The 26,674-nt window shown below is 47.8% G+C and overlaps 1 protein-coding gene across 1 annotated transcript in view; it reads right to left on the reverse strand.

The window, feature by feature from the left end:
• The window catches only part of Cfap221 (cilia and flagella associated protein 221), an 81,075-nt gene that overhangs the window by 36,925 nt on the left and 17,476 nt on the right, over positions 1-26,674 (reverse strand). Inside the window, 4 exon segments of the mRNA XM_052736742.1 lie at positions 63-174; positions 251-368; positions 1,777-1,936; positions 9,665-9,768. Coding sequence (XP_052592702.1) covers positions 63-174; positions 251-368; positions 1,777-1,936; positions 9,665-9,768 — 494 coding nt within the window.

Consider the following 26,674-nt stretch of genomic DNA (forward strand, 5'->3'; position numbering starts at 1 on the left):
GGACACATTTCTTTCTTATTTTGCTCCAGGGACTGGTTTATGGCAGACTGAGTGGCTGTTACCTTGTTTTAATTCCTTAATCTTCAACTTTCCCGGTTCTTGGTTTAGGACGGTGGCTACAGCAAACGGGTTCGACAGATCTGCTGGAAACCGCAGGTCGTGGTACTCGATTTCCTGGGGACCAAACCGGGAGGGAAATGAGTTTTCTCCCTGCCTTTCCATTGCACTGGGGGTGCCCCCACCCACGTACCTTCATCTTCGGAGGCTTGGCCATGGTGGGAGCTTGGTAGAAGTGTACATATCTTGTTTTTTCTGGAGGAACACTTACTTTCTGAGAACGAGTATTTAATCTTTTGAACTCTTCTAGTCTGGAGTTTAAAACAGATGTTAAATTAGTGTATAATCCAACAGTTTGGGTTTGTTTGAATGATTTATTTTTATTTTATGATTGTTGCCTGCATGTTGCCTGTGTACCTGATGAGGCCAAGAGTACATCTGATTCCCTGGAGCTGCAGTTACAGACAGCTGTGAGCTGCCATGGGGGTGCTGGGAACTGAACCCAGGTCCTCTGGGAGAGCAGTCAGTGCTCTTAACTGCTGATCCATCTCTACATCTCCCAGCTCAAGGTGTTTGTTTCTGTGTTCTTTCTGATAAAACTATCACTCATAGATCAATATGATAACTAAACTAAAAGTAAGTTTGTGGGTTAAAAGGAGTCCATGGGAACAAATTTCATATCAGTATATTAACATATAATCATATATAGGTATATGTACTTACGTATGCACACATATACACACCAGTGCTTGTCTTCCCTCCCATTCTTAAAAAAAAAACAGTTATTTATTGTGCGTGTGCATGTGCATGTGCATGTGTGTACCATGCATGTGGAGGTCAGAGGACAGCACCACTCTACTTCTGCTGTATGGGTCCCAGGTACAGAACTCAGTTGTCAGCCTCTGCAGCGAGCACCTTTACCTGATCCCTCTCTCCTCTGAATTCCTCATGAATAGGATAAGTGGAAACACAACAGGCCAGGGAATGCTCTGGTGGTCCAGTATAATTTATTTCTAGCCTGGAGTTCTTCAACTGCTTAAGCTGATTATTTTAGAAACCAGGACTTTGATTTACTTTCTTCGTAAAAGAAAAAGTAATGCTCTTTGAAGAACAAAAACAAAATGGAGGTGGGGACCTAGCTGGGCTGGTAGAGCTCCAGCCCCTAGGCTTGAAAGCGCTTTATGTGGATTCGTCTTGTAATATAAATGTTTTTGTAGTGCTGGGTTGAACCCGGGGCTATGTACATGCCAGCCAAGAGGCCAATGATTGACCTGCACTCCCAGCTTTAGAAACAAATTTCTGGGGGTATCACAAGAAGAGAGAAAATTTGGATTTTTCTTATTTTTTTTTTTAAATGCAGGTTCTTGCTATGTAGTCCAGGCTAGCTTTAAACTCATGATCTTCCTGCCTCAGCCTCTTCAGTGATAGGATTCCAAATGTGTACCACAATGCCCATAACTGGATTGGATTTTTGATGAAGTGTTAAGAGGAAATTGGGGTTGCGGCTATTGCTCAGTTGGTAGAGTGCTTTTCTAGAGTGCACAGAGCCCTGGCTTCCATCCCCAGCACCATATAAACTGGGTGTGGTGGTGCATGGCTGTAATCCCAACACTCTGGAGGCAGAGGTAGGCAGAATGTCAAAGTCATCTTGGTTCCACAGTGAGTCTGAGGCCAGCCTGGGCTACATGGGTAGACAGAAACACCATGAAGAAGCCATACGGTAAGGCCATGTTGGGGTGGCAGGTTCCAGTGAAGACACATTCGTACGGCTGGGAGTTGAACTGTGAGATCCACAATTGAATTTTTATTTGTGCCGTCCCATACTGGATGGGTGTGAACGTGACCGTTACTTTTGTCTTCCCGTTAGCTGGAATTATTCCTGTAAGGAGAGAGAGAGGTGGGTGATGCTGATTGCATCAGTTACTTTTCTTATTGCTGCAGCAAAATACCTAACAAAAGCAATTTAAGGGAGGAGGGTTTGTTCTGGCTCACAGTTTGGGGGGACAGTCCATCACGGTAGGGGAGTCACGGCTGCAGGAGTGTGAGGCAGCGGGTCACACAGCATCCACAGTCAGGAAGCAGAGAGATGGAGGCTGTGCTCAGTTCACTTCCTCCATTTTATTCTGTCTGGGACCCCAGGCCATGGGAAGGACTTCCCACTTTGATGAACCCATGCCCTGTTCAGAAGTTTTTTTCCCTCTCTGACATTGCTAGGCAAGATGAACCATTACAGAGGTATCTGCTCTGCTCACCAAGTGCCACTGAAGAGGCAACACAAACCCCATCTTCCCAGCACAGCGTGGGTGTGCCTCTGCTTGCTCCACAATCTCTTCAGTAAGTGCACACGACCCAACTTCTGAGTGTTGACAAAGCCTTGCTTATCAGTGATTACACAAATCCTTTCCAACAATCATCTGATCATGTAGCTATACAAATATGGTCGAAGCCATCTGCATTTGTGCCTCAAATGTAAATTCCCAGAATGCTGACCCTAGAGCAAATGACCAGAATGCAAAGCCAAAGCTATAAGCAACACGGAAAATTAGGAACACACACTCGGGAGTTTGGGTCCAGACAGTTTAGTTCCCTGTGTTTTTCTGTAACTTTATTCTTTCCTCTCAAGTCTCCCTCCCTCCCTCCCTCCCTCCCTCCCTCCCTCCCTCCCTCCCTCCCTCCCTCCCTCCTCTTCCTCTGGTGTTGGGGCTGTTGCTTGGCAAGTGCTCTACCATAAAGCTACCCCCCAGACCTCCTCCTTCACATCTTTCAGATGAACTGGTGTTCCTTTTACCGTCAAACAGCTCACCATGACATATTACTGTATCTCTGGTGCCAATGGGTCTTAGAACATTGTATGTCTCAGCCTGGGCCTTCACAGCCTGAACAAGTCAGGCTGTACCACTCATCCTCAATAAGTCATTAAAAAGACAAATTGATAGTGAAAAATAGAAAAAAAAGAGATTTAGCCAGTGCACCTCCACTGAGAAGGACAATGAAGAGGTGCAATGACCCCCTAAGTCCACCCATGGGGTCCTGACATGAGGTTCAGGTTTAAACAGAAGGCAAGAGGTGTGTGCACAGCTAAGCTGTCCTGGTCATGGTGTGGTCCGACCCATCACTGACCCATCATTATCTCAGGGTCAGTCTCCCTGTAAGGTGTTCTGACAGGTTGTCAGAACTGTGTGACGTCTCTGTGTGGGTCCTACCTGGATGTTACTTTCCAGGGAAACTGCAAGCTCCCAAGGCAGACATCAGCTCACAGCTCTTTTATCTACCTGAACCTTCCTACAGTACTTTAAAAACAGGTAGTTAATAGTTTCTAAGAGAGGGAGAGACATTCTCTCTAAGTGGTGTTGCCACTGGTAAGGTACCCATGCTCCTGTAAACAACCCCTCACCCATGCCCCTGTGAACAATCCCTCACCCCTGCTCCTGTGAACAATCCCTCACCAATGCTCCTGTGAACAACCCCTCACCCATGTTCCTGTGAACAATCCCTCACCCATGCTCCTGTGAGGAACCCCTCACCCATGCTCCTGTGGACAATCCCTCACCCATGCTCCTGTGAACAACCCCTCACCCATGCTCCTGTGAACAACCCCTCACCCATGCTCCTGTGAACAACCCCTCACCCATGCTCCTGTGAACAACCCCTCACCCATGATCCTGTGAACAACCCCTCACCCATGCTCCTGTGAACAACCCCTCACCCATGCTCCTGTGAACAACCCCTCACCCATGCTCCTGTGAACAACCCCTCACCCATGCTCCTGTGGACAATCCCTCACCCATGCTCCTGTGAACAACCCCTCACCCATGTTCCTGTGAACAATCCCTCACCCATGCTCCTGTGAACAACCCCTCACCCATGTTCCTGTGAACAATCCCTCACCCATGCTCCTGTGAACAACCCCTCACCCATGTTCCTGTGAACAATCCCTCACCCATGCTCCTGTGGACAACCCCTCACCCATGCTCCTGTGAACAACCCCTCACCCATGCTCCTGTGAACCCCTCACCCATGCTCCTGTGAACAACCCCTCACCAATGTTCCTGTGAACAACCCCTCACCCATGCTCCTGTGGACAACCCCTCACCCATGCTCCTGTGAACAACCCCTCACCCATGCTCCTGTGAACAATCCTGTAATCCACCCTCATGAAACACATTGGGACACACAGACATGGGAGTAGAAGGGCAACTAACTGGGAAGAACAAGATCAATGGGAATCGTAGGGAGACAAGGGAGAGTAGTAGGGGTGAATATGAACAACATACATTACACACATATGTGAAAATACCATCACAAGCCATTATATCATATAGATAATGTGGAAGAGTGAGGAGATGGCTCAGTGAGTAAGGTGCTTGCTGCACAAGCAGAAGGATCTGAGTTGGGATCCCCAACACCCATGTAAATCCTGACAAAGCAAACACATCTGTAACCCCAGCACTGGGAGGGCTGGAGACAGGTGGACGCCTGGAGCTCACAGGCCAGCCTAGCAGAGACAGTGAGAGACCCTGCCTCAAAAGGTAAGGTGGGGGAATAATTACGGTAGGCATCCCAATGCACCGAGTGCACGAGTTTATGCTCTCTCACACACACAAACGCATGCTTGCAGCATGCACACACATACCTACAAAGTAGGCGTTTGTTAATTTCCTGAGCACAGACAGAGGTAAAAATTATTAATTGATGGCCACTATTGCATCTTAAGCCCGGGGCCAGGTAGAAAGAGTCACCAGAGACAATGGGTCTGCGGGCCAACAGCAGGTCATTTGGGTAGGAATCCTAACTAAAGAGATTTTAATACCTTGACCATCACTTGGTCAGAGCATCACCCTATGGGACCTCAGACCATTCAGGACTTGAGGCCAAGAGCATCTCCAGCTCTGGGGGTGAGGATGAGGATTAATGTTTACCTTGACCTGGGAGATTTAGTTTTTTAAGTGCTCCCAGCCTAGACGTAATAAAACCCACTGTGGAGACATAGCCAAGGCAACCCGAGTAAGCTGTTTTTTTTTTTTTTTTCTTTTCTGTTAGTGCAGCTCTGTCACTTGAACATGATGGTGGCAGGCTGTTCAATGTTGACAGTTGTAGAATATGTGCCAAGTTTTGACAGCCACTGCTTGGCCAAAATTCACAGTGGCACAAAGGAGTGATGTCCTGTGTTTTATAAGTGAGAAAGGTATTCTCAATATTCAACCTCATTTGGAAAAGTCTACCTGAGGGCTGGGGATGTGGCTCAGTCTGTAGGGTGCTTGCCCAGCATGCATGAAGATCCCCAGCCCCACACAAACCAGCGTTAGTGGTTCCAACACTCAGGAGGTAGAGGCAGCAGGATCAGAAATTCAAGGTTGTCCTTGGCTACATAGTGACTTCTGGGCCATCCTGCAAACATGGGTGTCTGTGGAGCAGGCAGTAAGATGGCTCTCAGTAAAGGCGAATGCTCCCAAGCCTGATGACCTGAGTGTGATCTCTAGACCCACATGGTAGAAGGAGTGAACTAACTAGAAACTTGTCCTCTGCTCACAACACAAACATGCATACACAAGTACATGAAATAAACTCATGAAAAGGTCATGAAAATGTAAAGCCTAGAATACTATTCTTGGATCAATTACAGATCACTACCTTCAGCACAGCCAGGAATAATGAATAATGTTAAGTCACAGGGCGGGAAGCTGGGTGTGGTGATGTATGTGATGTACGGATGTGGTGATGTGTGGTGATGCATTCCAGGACTTGGGAGACTAATACAGGAGGATCTCCAGGTCTAGGCTGGTCTACACTACCTAGCAAGACAAACAGAAGCAAAGAAAAACAAACAATAGCAACAACAAAAACTCAAAGCCAAGAAAGTTCTGACTGCAGAGATGGCTCAGTGGTGAAGAACATTTACTGCTCTTGTTGATGGCTTGAGTTTGGTTCCCAGCACCATCATCAGGCAGCTTCAGGGGGATCTAAGGCTGTCTTCTGACCTCCATGAACACCGTATGCAGGTGGCATACATACACACAGGCACACCCAAATAAAAATAAAAATAAAGAAGGCCTCAGTTTATCAATGTAAGCATTATGAAGAACACAGAACAACACTGAACAATGAAGTCACGTGGGGCCCAGCTAGTTCAGTCTGTAGAGCATGAGACTCTTAATCTCAGGGTTGTGGGTTTGGGCCCCACATTGGGCAACAGGTGTGGAATATTATTAAGGACCAGCCTTAATAATATTCTTCCCAGGGGCCCAGGAGAGAAATTACGAACATCAAGAATTATTTTTGGGAAAAGAATCTTAGCACACCGAGCCCTTAGTCCATTGGCTTATTCTTCATCCCCCCCAGTCTCTCAGGTTTACAGTTATAAACCCAAGCAATAGCAATCCTCCCCCTCCAGCCAGGCCACTAGTCCTGAATTCCTGCAAGGTCATAAAGGCAGGTAAGAATTTTCCTCTGGCAGTGACTGTCAGGCTTTCTTTCACAACCCAAAGAGGGAGTGGTTAAAGGAGGAGGTCAACTGAGCGCTAATACCAGTTAGTAGATCAAAAAGGCAATTTATGTGCTCAATCTACCTTCCTAGGAGTGGCTAGGTAAGAAGTTAGGAGTCTATAATGTTAGTAAAGCTGTAAGAAAAGAGGGACCAAGCTTAAATTGTGCGAAACTATTACTTGAGGTCCACCTGACCTCCGCGATGTTTCCGTGTGGAATTTACCTCAATTCAGGAGACTAGTATGTGGTGGTCTGGACTGTTATTTCTGTTAGTCCTTAGATGTGCTAAGGGAGATATCTGATTCTGGTGCTGAAAGGGGAGAAACAGATGGGTCTGAGGGAAGGAAGCTTCTCTTGAGGCTGTTCTCCAAATACCTCGAATGTATATGTCCAAAGAGTGATCAGTTCACACTGTTAGCAATTCTTAGGGAAAAAAATCAATTGGGAAAGCTATGAAGGCACACATGATATTCATAGCAGAAGACAGCTGATATATAACGAGCCATACAGCACCCAATACTCCCTGAGGTTTGGTTTCCTCTGAAGGAATTCCTTGATCCCTTTAGGTAGTGGCTTTGCCATAACCAGCTGAGTTCTTATAATATATCCCTGTGGCCTGTAGCACACCAGGAAATACTGCTGTGTCAAATCCTAGGTGACACTAACATAAAACAAATATGGGCATATTCAAATATGTAGATAAAGTAATGCAAACGGGACCTTTTAAAATATGTAAGTAAATTAATAGAAAATATAGGCATGGTCAGTGACTAAAAGAGGATAGAAAATAAAAGTACATTATAACACAGAGCACTAAGACCTAGACGGGAAAACTTGTAAAAAAATCGTCCCATACTGTCGTAGTCAGGGTTTCTATGGCTGTGAAGAGACACCATGACCGTGGCTTCTCTCATAAAGAAAAACAATTAATTGGCTGGCTTACAGTTCAGAGGTTCAGTCCATTACCATCATGGTGGGACATGGCGGCATGCAGGCAGACATGGTGCTGGAGAAGGAGCTGAGTTCTACCTCTTGATCCGCAGGCAAGAGAAGGAAATTGTTGTATGCTACACTGGGCACAGCTTGAGCATATGCGACTTCAACGCCCACCCCCTCAGGGACACACTTCCTCCACCAAGGCCACACTTCCTAATAGCGCCACTCCCTATGGGCCAAACATTCAAGCACAGGAGTCTACGGGGACCACACCTACTCAAACCACCACACCCACCTTACTTTTTGAGACAGGGCCTCTCACTGGACACAGAGCTCACTGGTTGGCTGTGCTATCCAGCCAGCAAGTGCCAGGCCTCCTGACTCTGCACCCCAGTGCTGGGATTGCAGGCAAGCACCTCCACGCCTGGGTTTAGGCGGGTGCCGGAGACTGGGGTTTTCATGACCTCTCTCTCTTCAGCCCCGCTCCGAGTCATTTTGAACTCTGTGTTATCGGCCTCACTTACTCTACTGTGTGCTGCTCCTTCTAACTGTCCCCTGCTGACCATCCCACCTCCTGGCCCAGCCTTCGGTAACCACTGCTCTAGTCTCTATCTCCACGAAATAATTTTTAAAAATTGTTTTGTTTTGTTTTTGGAAACAGGGTCTCTCTGTGTAGTTCTGGCTGTCCTGAAGCTCCCTGTGTAGACCAGGATGGCCTGGAACTCACAGAGATTCACCTTCATCTGTTTCCTGGGCGCTGGGATTAAAGGCATGCATCAGCACACCTGGCCCCCCAAAAATAAAAAATAAATAAAAAAATTGAGGTAGGGTCGTATGTGTCCCAGGCCTTCGCTTTCTAGTGGCTGAAGATGACCTGGGTGCCTGGCATCCCAGTCCCATCCCTCAAGCGCTGGGATTACCGCTGTGCAGTTATGCAGGGCTGAGGGTGGAACCCAGGGCTCCTTGCATGCCAGGCAAGCACTCTGCCAGCTGAGCTACACCCCATGACACCAAACTTTTTAGATGCCACACATGTAAGTGGGATCACCGATGTTATCATAAGCTTTAAACATTTCCACCCAGCAGCTCAGAAGTACAGGTTATTCGCCATGAATTGTCATGGAGTCCCCAAGCCTCATGCTTGGAGTCTTGTGTTTTAACCTTCTAAGATTTAGGGTCCCACTGACTGTGGGGTTTGGGGTAAACTAACCTCTGTAAGATTTAGTTAACAGCTGCATGATTTAAAAGTCATCTACGGACAAGCTGATGATAAGCTCTACCACAGGGGTTGTGGAAGAAGGCACCCAGAAGACAGGACCACCCATTCTGCCTCACAGTGGTGAGTCCCAGGCCACTGCCGTCCCCCAGGGCTTAGGACAAGAGAGTGGCCCCAGGGTCACTGGGTCTCCTCACAGTTCTCTTTGGTTACTCAGGAACTCTGCAACTCAGCTTGAATGCCTTAAATGAGGCTCAGTTTTCTCATCTGTAAAATGGGACAAGGCTTAAAGGACGTACTGATCTGTGGGTCTGGGATGAACGCTGGTGAATACCATCTGTCTGAAAACCGAACTTCCCAGTCTTTAGGCCACACAAGCAAGCAGTAACTTACAGTGGGCTCAGTTACCACCAACCTGTTTGGAAGAGGAAATGTGTCTTGAAACATTTTGCACTTGACCTATTTTATCCTCCCCCATTTTCATGTGTGTGTGGCAGGGGGGCATGCATATATGTATACACATGTTTGCTTGTGTGTGTGTGTGTTCTTCAAGCATGCTGGCTAATGTTTATTGTCATCTGGACTGGACTTAGAGTCACCATGTAAACACAGCTCTGTATGTCCATGAGAGTGCTTCCAGACATGTCTAACCTGGCTGAGAGGACCTGTTGGATGTGGGCAGCGCTGTTCCATGGGCTGGGATTCTGGACTAAACATAAAGGGGAGGGTGAGCTGAGCACCAGCGTTCATCCCTCTCTGCTTCCCGACTGCGAATGCCATGTGACCAGCTGCCTCACGCCACCTCGCCTTCCCCACCAGGGTGGGCTGTCCCCTTAGACTGTGAGACAAACAAGCCTTCCTTCCTTACATTGTTTTTGCCACAGCAACAAGGAAAGTGACAAATATTCCAAGCCCTGCCTCTGCCCCGAGACTGCTGGGGCAGCTGGCTGTGTGACGTCACACCCTCCTCACCTGACCTCGGCGCAATTGTAAAGGCCTGATGAGACCGAAGCAGAGTGATGTGGAATTCGAAATCCACGGGACAGCTGCACTGCAGGGGGATCACGTAGCTTTTGCTGCAAAAAAAGCACAAGAAGGAAGTGGAACACGTCATTCTTCTCTTTCACTTTCTTCTAACTGACCTAGAAAGGACCAGGGACTCAGGAAGCACAAGCCGTGACACCCAGCATCAACTGGCACCTCCTGTCCTACACTGACCAAGAGATCTGTTTGGAGGTAGGCTCTCATGTAGCCTAGGCTGGCATCAAACCTGCCATGTGGCCAAGTGTCTGGGTTCTGTTTCCAGAAAAAATCCTGCCAGAAGCAACTTGATGGGTCTATTCATCTCTCAACGCCAGGTTAGGGTTCACTATTGTAGAGAAACTGAGGCAGCAGGATCTTGAAGCAGCGACACCCACAGCCAAGAGCAGAAAGCAATGAAGTGATGCACGCCTGCTTGTGCTCAGCTCTTGCTCCCTCTTACACAGTTCAGGACCCCATGCCCAAGGAATGACGCCCCCCACAGGGAACAGGTCTTCCTGTATCGTCGATGTAATCAAGATAATCCTCATAGACACACCCACAGGGCAGTGGGATCTAGACACCCCAAATTAAGACTCTCTTCTCTGGTGACTCTAGATTGTGACGCATTCACGATGAAAACTAACCATCACTCCAAGGCTGATCTTGAGTTTCTGGTCTTCTTTTCTCGAGCTGGTAAGTGCTGGGATTACAGACGTGCACCGCCATGTGCTACTCATGCGGTGCTGAGGATGGAACCCAGGGCTTTGCGAGCATAGTCAGCAAAGACTCTACCAACTGAGCTCCATCTTTGTTCACACTTGTGGGAGAACTGCACTGTAACCATTGTGAGTGGAGCTGCTGGAATCTGCCTTCTTGGGAGGTACCCACCTGACCCATCACTGTGGACTTCCCCACCACCCTGGGCCTCACCTGCCAGGACAAGGCTTTCCTGGATTTGGAGTCCTATACAGATGGAGTCATATGTACAGGAATCTCAGTGCTATCCCAGATTCACACACACACACACACACACACACACACACACACACACACACACACACTCACACACACACACACACACACACACACACACACACACATGCATATATACATACACATACACACACACAATGCTCAATAAATATTTGGATTTCAGTAACCATTTGGGAGACTACACATGTGGCTTTTAAAAGCATGTCCAAAGCATTTGTATTGGGCTTTGAAATTCATTATCTTTTAAAAATCTGTGAAGTATCTAGAATAGTTCAAAGATAAATATTTTCAAACAATCAAGATTTCTTTATTCATCCCTAAGAACTCTAAAGCATTTCCAAAGAAATAAAGCATCACTGATGGACTATCTCTGTTCCTTCTTCCTTTGTGGGGGTGACCCTTACTGAGGATCTTCTGTCTAAAATTTCTACGTATTTAATAATATCACGACATTTGATGCTTGGGAAGACATGGCCACAGGAGGAGGAGGAGGCGGCTGATCACGCCACATCTCCAGTCAGGGAGGCAGATGGTGAGCAATGATGGTCTTCCGCTTGCTCTCTCCTTTTTACTAACCTGGGACGCTACCCCACAGGATGGCGCCACCCACATACAGGGTGGGTCTTCCCAGCTCAGTGAAATTCCTTTGGAAATGCCCTCCCAGGCACACCCATGTGTGCTTTCTAGGTGGTTTCAAACTTGAGTCAAATTGCCAGTGCACTCGAGAACTCTCAACAGCTGCGGTTACTTCCTGAGACCTGCAGAAGATACATCAGCTGATTCCAGCATGGATGGGAGAAGGGCTCACAAAGCCCATTCCTGCGTCAGGCGCTACTAGGAAAGCCAGGCGGTTTCCTTCGGGGACGCGGCCTTGGTAGGCTGCCCGGGCTCTAGGAGCCAGCTCTCCACCCCTGGGCACTCAGGGGACACCAACTGGACTCCGCAGGTGATGTGTTTAAAAAACTGGACCAGGACATGAAGTTGAGAGGAAGTTCTGGATGGGGTGCACAGGAGACGCTGGAAGGATCGGGGTGTATTGTATTCATGTATGAGATCCCTAAGAATAAAAAGTTAGCTGTCACACTGGGGTTCCTATAGGGCAGCTGTCTTAGGGGACATTGCCCCCAGCCACTGGGCCAGCAGGCAGCTCGGTCCCCTCAGCATCATAACCTGATTGTCACTGTCCTCTACCTGCCTCTATCCCCAGTTGGGTATAGGCCAGGCCCAGGTCAGGGAAGTGTATTGGCTTTCTTTCATTGGATGAAAAAGAGAACCTGTCTCCACTCAGCGTCCAGGCAAGGGAGGGTGCTGCTCCCTGGGATCAGTGGGACTGTGGCCTCCTTGATCCCACGGGAATGAACCCCACAGCTAGGAGCCTGCTGCAGCCCCTGAGCCTGCTGCTGCAGCCCCTGAACCCCCTGCAGCCCCTGAGCCTGCTGCAGCCCCTGAGCCCGCTGCTGCAGCCCCTGAGCCTGCTGCTGCAGCCCCTGAGCCCGCTGCTGCAGCCCCTGAGCCTGCTGCTGCAGCCTCTGAACCCCCTGAAGCCCCTAGCCCACTGCAGCCCCTGAGCCCACTGCAGCCCCTGCGCCTCCTGCAGCCCTGAGCCCGCTGCTGCAGCCCCTGAGCCCGCTGCTGCAGCCTCTGAACCCCCTGCAGCCCCTAGCCCGCTGCAGCCCCTGAGCCTGCATGTTGCAGCTTCTCCCTGTTCTGCTGAAGGGCATTGTCTGATTGCTTCACTTGCACAGGTCCCTCTGAGGTCTCTTTGGTGTCACAGTGCTCACTGATAGGTATCAGGAGTAGAAGCGGTGCTGGGCAAGGGTACACTCCCTGTTCCATCTGTGTGTGTGTACATGTGTGTGCACACGTGTGTATGTGTGTGTGGTGTTCAGAGGAAGACACCTGGTGTCTTTATTATTCTCCACTTTATTTTCTTGAGACAGGTAGGGTTTCTCACTGAACCTAGAACTTGACAATTCACTTGGGCGACCGAAGAACCACCTGTCTCTGCCTCCTAAATTCTGGGATTACAGGTGCAGGGGGCTATACCTAAGGTTGTTTTTTTGTTTTGTTTTGTTTTTCTCTTTCTTACATTCATGCTAGGAACCTGAACTCAGGTCCTCATGCCCAGCAAGAACCTTACTGACTAGACATCTCACCCTCTCCTGCTCCATTTGAGGAAGGGTACCTAATGACTTTGAAGAGATCTGTGCTCTGACTGAAGACCACTCCTGACACCTGCCAGGCAATGTCGCTGGTAATTGATCCCTCCTTCCCTCCCTCCCTCCCTTCCTTCCCTTCCTCCCTCCCTCCCTCCCTTCCTCCCTCCCTCCCTCCCTTCCTCCCTCCTTCCCTCCTTCCCTCCCTCCCTTCTTGAAACAGGGTTTCAGGTGGCCAGGTTCTTCTCAATCTTCCTGTGTGGCTGAGGATGACTTTGAACTACTGTTCTTGTCTCCACCTCCCAAATGCCGGGATGACAGGTGTGTGCTCCCGAAGTTGGTTTATGTGGTGCTGGGGATGGAACCTAGGGATTCCTGCGTGGTAGACAGGTACTCTACCCACTGAGTCACACCCCCAGCCCTCCTCTGGTATTTCTTGTTTAAATGTTGTTCCTTAGCTGTGATGTTCTGTGATACTAGGGTAGGTATCCCCCACAGGAAACAAGGCTGCCCCAGGCTTCCAACAATGATACTTCCTGCATAAATCCTGGGTAATGGTCACACGGGCTCCTTTCTTCAGCCCAGTTTACAGGATTTTCTACCAAACCTATACATTCTGCTCCACCTCAGGTTCTGCTAGAGGAGTACAGCCAACCAGAACTCCCTGAGAAGTGTTCTGATTCTGAAAACCAGTGTGTAATGGTGGCTGCATTTCAAGGTGTGATAGTCCATCTTAACTGTCTACTGGATGGGATTTAGGGTTGCCATGAATGGAGACTTCTGGGCATGTCCGTGAGGAATTTTCTAGTTTGGATTAACTGGGGTGGGAAGACCTATCTAAGTGTGGGTAGCAGCATCCCATGGGCTGGGACCCGAGACTGACTAAAAGGAGAGAGGGAGCTGAGCACCCGCATTCTCCTTTCTGTGCGTCCTGAGTGCAGACGCCTCGTGGTCCCATGACCCGCCGCCATGCCTTCCCACCATGACAGACTGTACCCTAGAACTTCAAGCCAAAACAAACGATTTGTTTAGTTGCTTTTTATCATTTTGTTGTTGTTATTGCTGTTGTCACAGCATCCAGAAAAGTATGAAAACTCATGGCTGTGGGAGGTCATACCACGCTGGAGGCTCCCAATCTTGTCTACTGCACAAGATGAGCCTGGCAGACACTGAGACACTCTTGGTGTCAGCCGCTCCACCAAACTGCTGAGACTGAACTAACACCCTTCCTTACAGCAACGGGGGGGAGGAGGAATATCCACCCTGAAGATGGAAGCAGGGTGCGGGCAATGACTTCGGTCTCTGGGAATAAGGCAGGGAACTCTACGACTCTCCTGAACACCTGCAGGTGTCAGCTCAGAGCTGTCCCAGTGAGGCCCTGTCTGATGTTCAAGGCTCTTCTGATAAACGCCACACGGCTGAATGTTTTTGAACTGAAACAGTTCCCCCCAAAACTCCCTTGGGGGTTCTTCCCGTTGGTGATAAATGGCCCATTTTCAACTAACCCCTAAGCTCTGACAGTTCTCAGAAAAGGTGTTGAGGTGTTTGTTTAGTGATGATTACCAGGAGCCAAGTTCCTGATGCACTTGCCAGCCTGGAAAAATAAACAGTTCCTCAAGGAACAGAATTCCAAGCTCCGTGATTCAGAAGGCAGCAGACCCACGCCAGTCACCCAGGTCGCAACGAGTCTGTACTGCTCTCCGGTTACTGCTGTTCCTTTATCAGTGTCAAGGCAGTCGGGATGGTGGGGCTGGACTGCAGCTCAGGAGCCCAGTGCTCAACTACCATAGTGACTAGCTGTTTGTATTTTTATTATTTGCGTATGTGTTAAATCCCTGCATGTATGTATGTGCACCATATGGACGCTGGGAACTGAACCTTGCTCTTCTGCAAGAGCAGCAAAGGCTCTTAACCTCTGAGCTATCTCTCCAGCCTTGTGTGTGTGTGTGTGTGTGTGTGTGTGTGTGTGTGTGTGTGTGTGTGTGTATGTGTGTGTGTGTGTGTATGATCACACGAGTGCTGGTCTCTGTGAGAACCTGTGGAGCTAGAGTTACAGGTGTTGGCAGATGTTGGCACAGGAAAATGAACTCAGGTCCTCTGCTGTTTGCACTCTTAACCAATGAGCCGTCTCTCCACTCCCTAAGTGACAGCTAATTTTAATTTGCCAAAGTGACAGAATCTAGAATCACCTGAGAGACAAGCCTTGAACTCACAGATCCGCCTGCCTTTGCCTCCACCGTGCTGAGATTAAGGGCGTGCACCACAACGCCTCCTGCTGTGTGGAATTATCTTACTTATGTTAACTAAGGGAGGAAGACCTCAGAAGGTTCCCTGGGCAGAGGGTGAGGGTGGGCGAGTGGGATTCTGAGCCATAGAAGAGCAGAAAACAAGCAAACAAACATGGAGGAAGCAAGCCGAGCACTTGGAACTGTGAGCCAACTGAGACCTTTCTCCTTTACGTTGCTTAGTTAGGGCCTTTTGTAACAGCAGCGGGAAAGGAAACTGAGCCTCTTATCAGATGTGAAGTTTTGGGTTCAAGCCCCGTACCAGAAAAAAGAAGACTGATGTCGTTTGGTGTTTGCGGAGACTGATGGTGCAAATCTGTAATCCCAGGTGCAGGAGGATCAGAAGTTCAAAGCCAGCCTGGCAACTTTCTTGAGACAGCATCTCAAATAGATAAATGTCCTCAGCATTAGAGACACGGTTCAGCCAGCTAAGGGTGTTTTCTGTGCAAGTCTGAGGGCCTGAGTTCAAACACCTAGAGCGTTGGGTGAGACTTCAGGGCACCTACAACTCTAGTACCGCGAGAGCGGAGAGTGGCCCGAGGATGCTGAGGCTTGCCGGCCGCCAGCCTAGCTCCAGGATCAGGGAGACTCCGACTCAAGGGAATGGGGCAGGAAATGGTAGAGATAGGATCTTGATATTCTCCTTTGGCCTCTCATGCGCACGCGTGCGTGCGTGTGTGCATGCGTGTGTGCGTGTGTGATTGATAAATACATTAAAATGATCTACAGTAAAGAAAAACACCTCATTCTTGTTCCTCAGAAGCAAACAGGACCTTAAGTCAGAATTCTTCAACTTACAAGAATCAGGTAATTAAACAGAAAAGCAGGTAGGAGTTAGTGCTCTAGGAGGGAACCTTAACTTTTATCCCCCTTACTTTATTATTTAATCATTTCATCAATCTTGTTAGGACTATGTATAAAAGTACATTAAATACTTTACAAGAATCACTTCCTGTCTTTAAATAAATTACAGCATAAAGCTTTTAAATACTAAGCCTTTTGTATTATGTACAAATTTCATCATCATCAGAAGAGATCACAAATTTGCCTTATAGAAAGTATGAGAAAGGTGGGCTGGGGATGTGGATCAGTTGGTAGAGTGCCTGCCTAGCATGCATGAAGCCCTGGGTTCCAGCCCCAGCACTGCATAACCCAGCAGGGTGGTACATGCCTGCAATCCAAGCAGTCCGGAGGATCAAGGTCATCCTCAGCTACCTAGTGAGCTTGAGGTCAGCCTGTCGGAAGGAAGGAAGGAGAGAGAGGGAGGAAGGGAAAGGAGAGGATGGAAAGAAAGGAGAGGAAAAGAGAGGCAGAGTCAGAGAGAGAATAAATTCAAATTTCTCTCATCCCATCTCTGATTTTTTTTAAAAGTGAACTTATTGGAGATGACTTAAAATCAAATAAATTGTTTAAAACCCTGAGTGTCTGGAGAGAGTCCTGAACACTTTACCATAATAGGATTTGGCTCCTTCGCCAGAGAATGAAGGGCAAGGGACAATAAGCATGACAGATGTGGGCTATTCCATGATGGCTGGACTCAGCAGCCACGGCAATTTAATTGTTAGTTATTGTGTTTCATAAAACATTAGGGAAAGGCCTGTGGAAACAGAGCTGGCAAAGTACTTGCCTTGCAAGTGTGAGAACCTGAGTGAGATCCTCACAACCCACATAAAAAGATGGGCAGGATGAAAATGCACGCGTGCGCGCGCACACACACACACACACACACACAGAGCCAGAGTTAGGGACCCACTCATACGACCTTATGTACACCTAGTTACACATCCCACCTCCATCATGCACATTGGACCTTGGACATGTAGGATTAATGTTCTTTGAAGTGGAAACACACAAATCAACCCTCACTAGAACCAGCTCACATTGACACCATGAGCTTGGGCCCCAGAACTGTGAGAAATGCTGTCATATCCAAAGATACTGACTTCACGCTTACATGCTTACACGAGGAAAATATTAAAACATCAATGCTAATATTTAATAGTAAAGTCTTGGTTTTCTAGAATTAAATCATTGTTTTTTAATTTTATAAACTTTATTGCAGAAAAACTTGCAAATAAATATAAATGTCACACACCAAAATGAAGCAGACCCAAAGTCTACACAACTCAATGAACTTCTATACAATTAGAATTAGCACCAAAACCCGAAACTCCATGAGAGTTACAACTAGAAAAACAATCGGCTTTATAGCCTCCTTATGACGTGTCTGTCAGCTGCACTCAGTCCTCCCCCCCTCTTCTGTTGGCCTTTTTGGTCCTTTCTTCATGTTACATGCATCTTGTCCTCACTCTAGCCACATGCACAGTTGTTCACATATGAACATGTATTATTGACTAGATTCCACATATGAAGGAGAACATGTAGATGTTTTTATTTCTGAGATTATGAGACCTTGCTTAATATTATACATTCTGAATCTATCCATTTTCCCACAAAATTTAAAATTCATTTTTAGAGCTGAATAGTATATATATGTGTGTATATATGTATATATGAGTGTATGTATATATGTATACATATAAAACAAATTTTCACTATGCATTCATCTGTTAATGGACAACTGGGTGACCAGGACTTTGCTGTAGTGAATAAAGCAGCAATAAACACAGGACACAGCTCCTCTACCGTGGGGCCCATTATGTTTCTATTAGAGAAAAAACCTGGTATGTGCCATTCATAGAATGCAAAAGTCTCCTATCCGAGCAGCGTTGTGCTGTGTGACAGCATGCAAAATCCACATGCCCTGTGCTCAGAGGCTTCAGTGAGCACACACGGTATCTGCATGCAACACAGGCAAGCGCAGCTCAAAACACCTGAGATTCACGACACATTGGATTTTGAATTAATTTTTGGTGGACGTACATTTGGAAGACTTTTTCTGTTGCCAAAGTTGTTACAACCCACATGTGCAATTATGACCAGCAGTTTAAGACACTAGGGAACAGCCTGGATTCAGTGAACTCGCCGCTCCAGACCTGATGAAAGATGCTCTTTTTCTGGGCATTGGAACAGAATTGAATTTAGAAAAAGATGGGGTTGGGGGCGGGGACATGGCCCAGTATGTGAAGTCTTGCTGTACAAGCATGAGGACCTGAGTTTTGATCCCCAGGATCAGCAGAAGCCAGGTGTGGCCCGGTGTACCTGGAATCCCAGCTCTGGGAGAGTGCGGACAGGTGGATCCCAGGGCCTGTCTGGGATCACAGCAGGTTTCAGATTCAGAGAGACCCTGTCTAAAAGAATAAGGTAGAGAGTAGGAGAAGATGGCCTCTCAATATCAACTTTTAGCACACATGAGCACACACACACACACACACACACACACACACACACACACACACACACACAGAAGGCAGAGGTGATATGTTATCTGTCATCTGTACAGGATATACAGCTTATTCACATTTCATAAACACCTTCAAGTATGGGGTTGCGGCTTAATGGTAGAGCACCTGCTTAGCATGTGTGAGGTCCTAGGTTCAAATCTCAGCACCAAACCCAAAAACCCACTCTTTAAAAAAAATCGTGATAACATATACTATGTAAACATTTTAAGTATGCCATTCTGAGGCATTAAATACACCACACTGCCATGCCACCTTCAGCCACCCACAGGACTCTTTCTCTTTGTTTGAAACCTGTCCCCATTATGCCCAATTTCACGTTTTCCCCTCCCCAGCCACTGGCAGCCACAACTACACCCATCTCCAAGAATGTAACGACTGTAGGTCCTTCCTATGACTAGAATCTTGCAGGATAAAATGTCTTTACAGACTACATAGTAAGGGGGCTGGGGGCTAGCTCAGTCGGTAAAACACTTGCTATGCAAGCATAGGGACCTGCGCTCAGATCCCTGCACATATGTAAAAAGTTGGGTGGAGTGGTTTTTGCACTTTTAATCCCAATGCTGAAAAGGCAGAAACAGGCAGACTCCTGCCTGAGGCTTGGGGGCGAACCAGCCTTGTGGAACCATGGAGCTCCAGGTCCCAGTGACAGAACCTGTCTTAAGTAGCTACAGAGAATGACACGAAGGTTGTCTTCTGGCCTCCACACGCATGTGTAAATGTATATCGGACCCCGCCCCCCCACCCTGTATATGAACACAAACACACACCTAAATGTACACACGAAAAAAACTAAATGTTAAATTCACTCAACACAAAATTCTTAATAGAAACAATGCGTTCGATAGCAAACAGTGCTTTACAGTTCCCACGGGTGTAGGGAAGGCGGGCTAGAGGAGATAAAGAGAGAGATTCAGGGACGGCTCCCTGGGAGGAAGCAGGGTCTGTGTCTGGAGCCTAGAGAAGAGGGTGAGCTGGTGGTGGGATCCAGGAAGGGAGGTGGGGGGAAGGGAATGGGGGGCGGGGGGGGGGAGGAAGTGGGGGGCGGGGGGGGTAGGGAATGGGGAGCGGGGAGGGGAGGGAATGGGGGTGGAGGAGGAATGGGAGCGGGAAAAGGAGGGAATGGGGGCAGGGGAGAGGGGATGGGGCGGGGAGGGGCTCAGCTGACTGATGGGAAGAAGAAAGGCCTCCCGCAGGTACCGGCTTTTCATAGGGAGAAAAATAGAGCATTATTGGGGTAAGATATGAAGAGTAAAAGCTGTGAACAGCGGCTTCCTTTAGAGGAGGGATAGAAGCGACCACGTGCTGACTGTATTCAAACCTGTTCCAGAGCCTGTAAGAACATTTGACTGACACAGCCAGCAGGGCACCCTGCTGCCAGCCTGCCTGTCCTGGTGGCCCGGCCACCTGCAGCTATCAAAAGAAAAGGCTCCTTCTTTGTTGGCATAAGAAATGTATTTCTTTCATTTATTTAAAATAGACTTTCTCTTTTGAGATTATAATATAATGACATCATTTTTTCTCTGTCCTTTCTCCAAACCCTCCAGGTACCCCACCCCCAGCTCTCTGTCAAATTCATGGTCTCTTTTCTTTAATTGTTGTTGTTGAATGTGCATGTGTTCCTAAATACATAAATATAACCTGCTCAGTCTGTGTAATGTTACTTGTACTTATGCTTCCGGGGCTGACCAATTGGACAACAATTGCTGTGCTCTTCCCTTAGGGAAAGGAAATTGATTCCCTGTAAAGTAAAACAAGTGAAAATCAAATACTTCTGGTTTTGAAGCTGCTGTGTTTAAGAACTGGGGCCACGTACAAGAGAAGACAGCTGTGCATGAAGTTACAGCTGTGGCTGGAAATGTAGCTCACTTGACAGGATGCTTGCTTGCCCTGCATGCAGGAAGCCCTAGGTTCTATTCCTAGTACCACACAAACCAGGCATGGTGGCACACATCTGTGATCTCAGCGCCATATAGGGAGTTTGGAGCTAGCCTGGGCTACAGTGTGACAAAGAAGGAAAGAAAGGAATTTTAATCATAGATCTAGGAGCCGGCAGCTACTCCTTCATCCTCACTATTCGACAGGCACTCAATCTTCATACTATAAAAAGCACACTTAATACATGCACGTGTCTTTGTGTGCCTACATGTGCATTCATGTGGGCCTGTGCACATGTATCGCATGTCATGTGTGCAGTACTACAGATCTGGGATGCAGCAGCCATTCCGACCAGCTGGCTTCTGGGGTGACGTAAGTGTAGGAGATAGCAGTCATGTGAACCAAGTGAGGAAGGGGAGACCTGTTGCTCAAGCCCTGGAGACCATCCAGAGTTCCCTTCGCGCCACGAAGGACTGTGCTTTGGGGAGACACTGCCATTCTTTATGATATATTCTTAAGTGTTAGGCCTAGCAATTTATCCAGGAATACTTTGTATGTGTCAGTCCCCCCCCCCCCCCCCCGTGTGTGTGTGTGTGTGTGTGCGCGCGCACATGTTCACACGTGTGTAGCAGCTAGAGGTCAACCTTGGATATTGCTCCTCACTCTCCCTGTTTTTTGAGACAGGGTCTCTCCTTGGCCTGGAGCTCACCAGGAGGGTAGGCTGGCTGTCCAGGGAGCCCCGGAGATCTTCCTGTCTCTGCCTGCCTCGTACTGAGAATACAAGAACACACTACTGTATTTGTTTCTTTTTGTTTCTGTGATAAAACACTATGATCAAATCAACTTATAAAAAGAAAGTATTTAATTGGGTGTGTGGTTTCAGAGGCCTAGAGTTCAAGGTGGTGGAATAAAAGCCCAGTGGCACAAACAAGTGAGAACTCACATCTTGATGTACAAGCAGGAGGCAGAGAGGGGCACACTGGGGATGGTTAACAGTCTTTGGAAACCTCAAAGCTCACCCTCAGTGACACACCTCCTCCAACAAGGCCACATCTCCTAATCCTTCCCGAATAGTTCCACCATCTGGGACCAGGTATTCACACATGAGCCTATCGGAGGCATTCTCATTCAGACCACCACAGCCCAAGCCCAACTTTTTTATGAGCTTCTAGGGATTGACCTCAGGTCCTCATACTCGTGAGGCAAGCAGTCTACAAGTGGAGTGAGCCATCTCTTCAGCCCATGGCCATTTCTTTCTTCCAAAGACTGACTTTGAGATGTAAACTAACCACTGTCCCAGAGACCCAGGTAGAAGCTGAAATAAAGACACATTTCTCCAAGGTCAAGTCATCCTTATTGGTGTAAGAAACAAACTGCTATTCTCCATTTCTGTATGAGAAAACCACACAAATCAGTGTGCTAGCCATTTTTGCCTTCTCTCTATGCTGGCATCTCTTCCTGCAGAACAGTGTATTAAAAACTGCTTCATTTTCTTCAGTCTCTTAAATGTGCTGTTATCTTTGCCAACATGGGGACACTTTAGTAGAATACTGCTACATCTTTAACTCTACCTTGAGTCTGAGACACATACCAGAGTCCTTGTTAGGAGGAAGGGTAATTTTTCTCTTCTGGGAAGCTCTTCATGGAGATGGATTTCTAGCCTTCTTCCAATGTGTTTGCTGTGACCCGCGGCAGTGGTTCTCAGAGCCTCCCATAGGGGCTCAGAGTCTGCAAAGAGCAAGTCGCGCTTGGCTTGGCTGTTGGCTGTGTCAACCATCTTTCCTGTCAGCACTGGTTGGAGAATGCACATTCCCATGCAGCCCATGGGCTTTAAAAGCCAGGCAGAACGTCACATTCCGACTTTGGCCATTCCCACACATAAGTGAGCCACGAGGCCCAAAAACAGTTCCTAATTGTCTCTCTCAAATGAGCGGCAGCTGCCGGTTTGAGCTACTGGTGGGTTCCTAGCTGCGTGCTCGACCTGCCTATGGCGGGATAAGACCTCTGCAAGTGGCACATTAAGCTGCATGGTGGATTTAGCAGGTACAAAACAAAAAAAAGAGGTTTCTGGGCTACATGGCTTGGATAAAAGCATAGAGACCCACGATAGCTCCCAGAGCTGGTGGAAAATGCCATGTTGGGAAGCAAGGTGGGTGGAGCCAGCAGCTGCTGCTGCAGTTTAAGGCAATAGATTCACAATAAGACAGATTCAGATGTAATAGTTTACAATGTGTGTAAAAGATACGTAGGCTTGAAAGAGACAAAAAAGATGATATATAGAGTTATAGAAACAAATAGTTTTAAAAAATAAAGTCTTTAAAGAGACAGTAAAGGTAGTATAAAAAATAAGCCACGTAAAAATGGATATTACACAGAGAATCTGCATTGTGTTGTCTTTGGGACTGCAGAAAAACATTTCATTGTAAAAGCTGTTGAGTTACGCCAAAATGTATATTTTAAAGGTATCTTGACTTCAAAATTTGAATATAAGGATATGTTACTTTGGAAAGGAGACTCTGCTTTTGTTTCCACAGAAAGCCAGAGGCTATGGATTTGTTCCAGATTAAGACACATCAGGTTTGACCAGCCAAGACCCCCTGAAAGGTCTTTGATGACACCATGGCCCAGATGATCCAACATCCAGAATGGTTTGAAGGCAACTGGCTCAGACGATACACCCTCATGGACTTTTCCATGATCCTAAAATTTTCTTTGTATCCCCATAAGATACAGCGCCCCCCTCCAGCAGGAAGTAGTAAGAGAAGCTACGCCCAAATTCCCAAATTATATGTAATTTTACTTTGTTAAGGTTAAAACCTTCCTTTTTTTTTTTTTTTTTTTTAAAAAAAGGGGGGAAGTGCTGTGGGATGTTCTGTATGTCAAATGTGTTGCTGATTAGTCAATAATTAAAACACTGATTGGCCATTGGCTAGGCAGGAAGTGTAGGCGGGACAAGGAGGAGAATAAAGCTGGGAAGTGGAAGGCTGAGTGAGAGACACTGCCAGCCGCCACGATGAGAAACAGCATGTGAAGATGCCGGTAAGCCACGAGCCATGTGGCAAGGTATAGATTTATAAAAATGGATTAATTTAAGCTGAAAGAACAGTTAGCAAGAAGCCTGCCATGGCCATACAGTTTGAAACCAATACAAGTCTCTGTGTTTACTTGGTCGGGTCTGACGGCTGTGGGACTGGCAGGTGAGAGAGATTTGCCCTGACTGTGGGCCAGGCAGGAAAACTCTAGCAACAGCCCATGGGCTTTAAAAGCCAGGCAGAACGTCACATTCCGACTTTGGCCATTCCCACACATAAGTGAGCCACGAGGCCCAACACCTGCATTAGTCACTTTGGCTCATGCTTTGAAGATGCAGACCATTATGGTGGCGAGGGCATGATGGCAGAAGCTGGAGGCAGTTGGTCACACGGCATCCACAGTTAGGAAGCAGAGACACATGGATACTGGGGCTCACAGCTCACTTTCTCCTTTGTGCTCAGCCCAGGACCCCAGCCCATGGGATGGTGCTGTCCATGTTCGGGGTGGGTCTTCCTACCTCAATTGTCCAAATCTAGAAATTCCTTCACAGACACACCCAGGGTTGTTTCTACGGTGATTCTAAGTCTTATTGGGTTGACGATCAAGATGAACCATCCCAAGTTATTTACAACTCACTAGCCGCTTGGTCGTCAGTGGTTGCATGGTGCGAGGCAGATAGAATGATGGGAGAACATGGCTCTGGGATTCAGCTGGCTGTGTGGTACCAGAAAGACTCTTGTTTTATTTTTGAGACAGTCTCATGTAGCCCAGGCTGGCCTTCAGTTCACTATATAGCTGAGGATGACCCTAAACTTACATCTTCCTGCCTCTGTGCACTGGGTGCTGGGATCCCAGGGGTATTGTCATCACACCCAGCCAGAGAGACAGTGTGCAAAAACTACAGCAGAAGGTGAGTTAACACAGATCCAGGAGAAGGAACGATACAAAATCTCCGTATCTAATACAAGCATGCTATTTATTTTGGTATATAGGAAGACTAAGATTCCATTGTAACTACAATAATCTCAGAGATATCAAGTGATTATCAAATTGTGTGTATGGGAATTGCATGCATGTGTTCTTGTGGATGTGTGTGTGTGTGTGTGTGTGTGTGTGTGTGTGTGTGTGTGTACATACATGTGGAAGGAGCTCCGAGGTCTACATTGGGTGTCTTCCTCTATTGCTCTCCACCTACTTTGCTGAGAGTCTCTTCCTGAACCTGGAGCTCACTGGTTTGGCTAACTGGCTGGCCAATGTGCTCCAGGGACCTTCCCATCTTCACTTGCCTAGTGCCAGGGCCACAGGTGCACATCTGGGCTTTATGTGGGTGCTGGGATCCGAACTCAGGTCCTCAAGCTTGTGCAGCAAGCACCTGCTCTCTGAGCCACTCCCCCAGCCCCATGGTTACCACACTCAACAAGCCAGCACAGTTGAATTTATCTAGTTGCACATTATAAAGGGACCCTGTGGAGGGACAGAGAACTGCAGGTCCTTTGCACCCAGTGACACTGTTTGATTTAGAGATGTTGGATGGACACTGGAATGCAACTTTCTTATTTACAGGGACTGTCAGGGTGCATTTTAGCAGATCTTAAGCCACCAGAGTTGTTTATGGCTAGCTGGCAAGTGTCCTCACGGCATTTTATCTCAGTAAGGAAAACTTAACAACGGTCAGATCAGCCACCAAAAAATGCAGATGATGAATGTGAACAAGTCCACCCTGGGACCGAGAGGAAGATGGATGGAGATACGGACCAGATTTCACAGAAGCTTTGGTCAGATCATGGTTGTTCCTCCCCAGAAATACCCCACAGTAAGAAAGCACCCCACAGTACAAAAGCACCCCACAGTATATAAGCACCCCACAGTGAGAAAGTACCCCCACAGTATATAAGCACCCCACAGTAAGAAAGCACCCCACAGTATATAAGCACCCCACAGTGAGAAAGCACCCCACAGTATATAAGCACCCCACAGTGAGAAAGCACCCCACAGTATATAAGCACCCCACAGTGAGAAAGCACCCCACAGTATATAAGTACCCCACAGTGAGAAAGCCACATGAGTGACTTTGGCACAAGTCCTCAGATTCTGACAATTTTGTCCAAATTCTTTTATGTGAAAAGGGAAAAACAGGCTCCTTCGAGTCCACGTGTCCTGGTTGGCTCTGGCTGTCAGCTTGACCCAGCCTAGAGCCATCAGAGAGAATCCTCGCTGTAGTAACTGTCTGGACCAGGTTAGCCTGCCGGCATATCTGGGGTGGGGGGCGGGGGGTTGGGTGTTTTGATTGTTAATAGATACAGGAGGCCCAGCCCACTGTAGGTGGCACCATCCCTAGGAAGGTGGTCCTGAATCACATAAGGCAGCCTTGGAGCCATCCCGGTACCCAGCGTCCTCCAGGGTTCCTGCTGTACTTGTCTGTGAGGTGAGCCCCTTATTTGGAGGTAATGCTGCATGGAACAGCAAACAGTCCTGCCTTCAAGTTCACGACCTGGACTCCAGTGGAATTCATTCCCCCTCTAAGATGCATCTGACCAGAGTATCTGTCACAGAAAGGATGAAACCAGAACCCCGCCCTTTGGTGGATTTCCGTCTTTCCATCGCTTTTCCATTTCATAACGGCCAGCGGTCCTTCTTTGGAAGAAGAAATGCTATCTTACTGGGCCATTTTAAGAGAACACACAGAGCGCTGGGGAGGTGGCTCAGTCCGTGAAGTGTTTGCCGGTCAAGCACGAGGACCTGACTGTGAGCCCAATAATCCACGTCAAAAAGAGAAGGACGCTGGTTCTGTGAAAGCCTAGCTTGGGACACCTCACACTTGCCCTTCCACTTCAGTCTCTGTGCACGATGCCCAGGGGGGTTGCAGGGGAGCGGGGCACCCAGATGTATAAGGGGCACAGTGATGGTCAATGCTGACGGCCGTCTTGGCAGGATCTAGAATCCTAAGTAGAAGTCAATCCTTTGGGCATGTCTGTGAGTTTCTAGACTGGGTAACTGGGAGGGAAGACCCGCCCTGAATGTGGACGGCACCATCCCATGGGCTGTGGTCCGGGACTCAATAAAAAGGAAAGGAAGCTGAGACCAGTGTGTCCATCTCCTTCTGTTTCCTGACTGTGGTCACATGACACCAGCTGCCTCACTCTCCTGCCTACGTGCCTCCCCTCTGTGATGGACTGTGCCCTCCAACTGTGATCCCTTACTGCCACAGCAGTGACGTCACTGATAAGCAACCCCCCCTCTTTTACCTCCTTT

Source organism: Peromyscus californicus, unplaced genomic scaffold, assembly GCF_007827085.1.
Source record: "Peromyscus californicus insignis strain IS unplaced genomic scaffold, ASM782708v3 Scaffold_14__1_contigs__length_90479793_seg_2, whole genome shotgun sequence".
NCBI classification, from domain to species: Eukaryota; Metazoa; Chordata; class Mammalia; order Rodentia; family Cricetidae; genus Peromyscus; species Peromyscus californicus.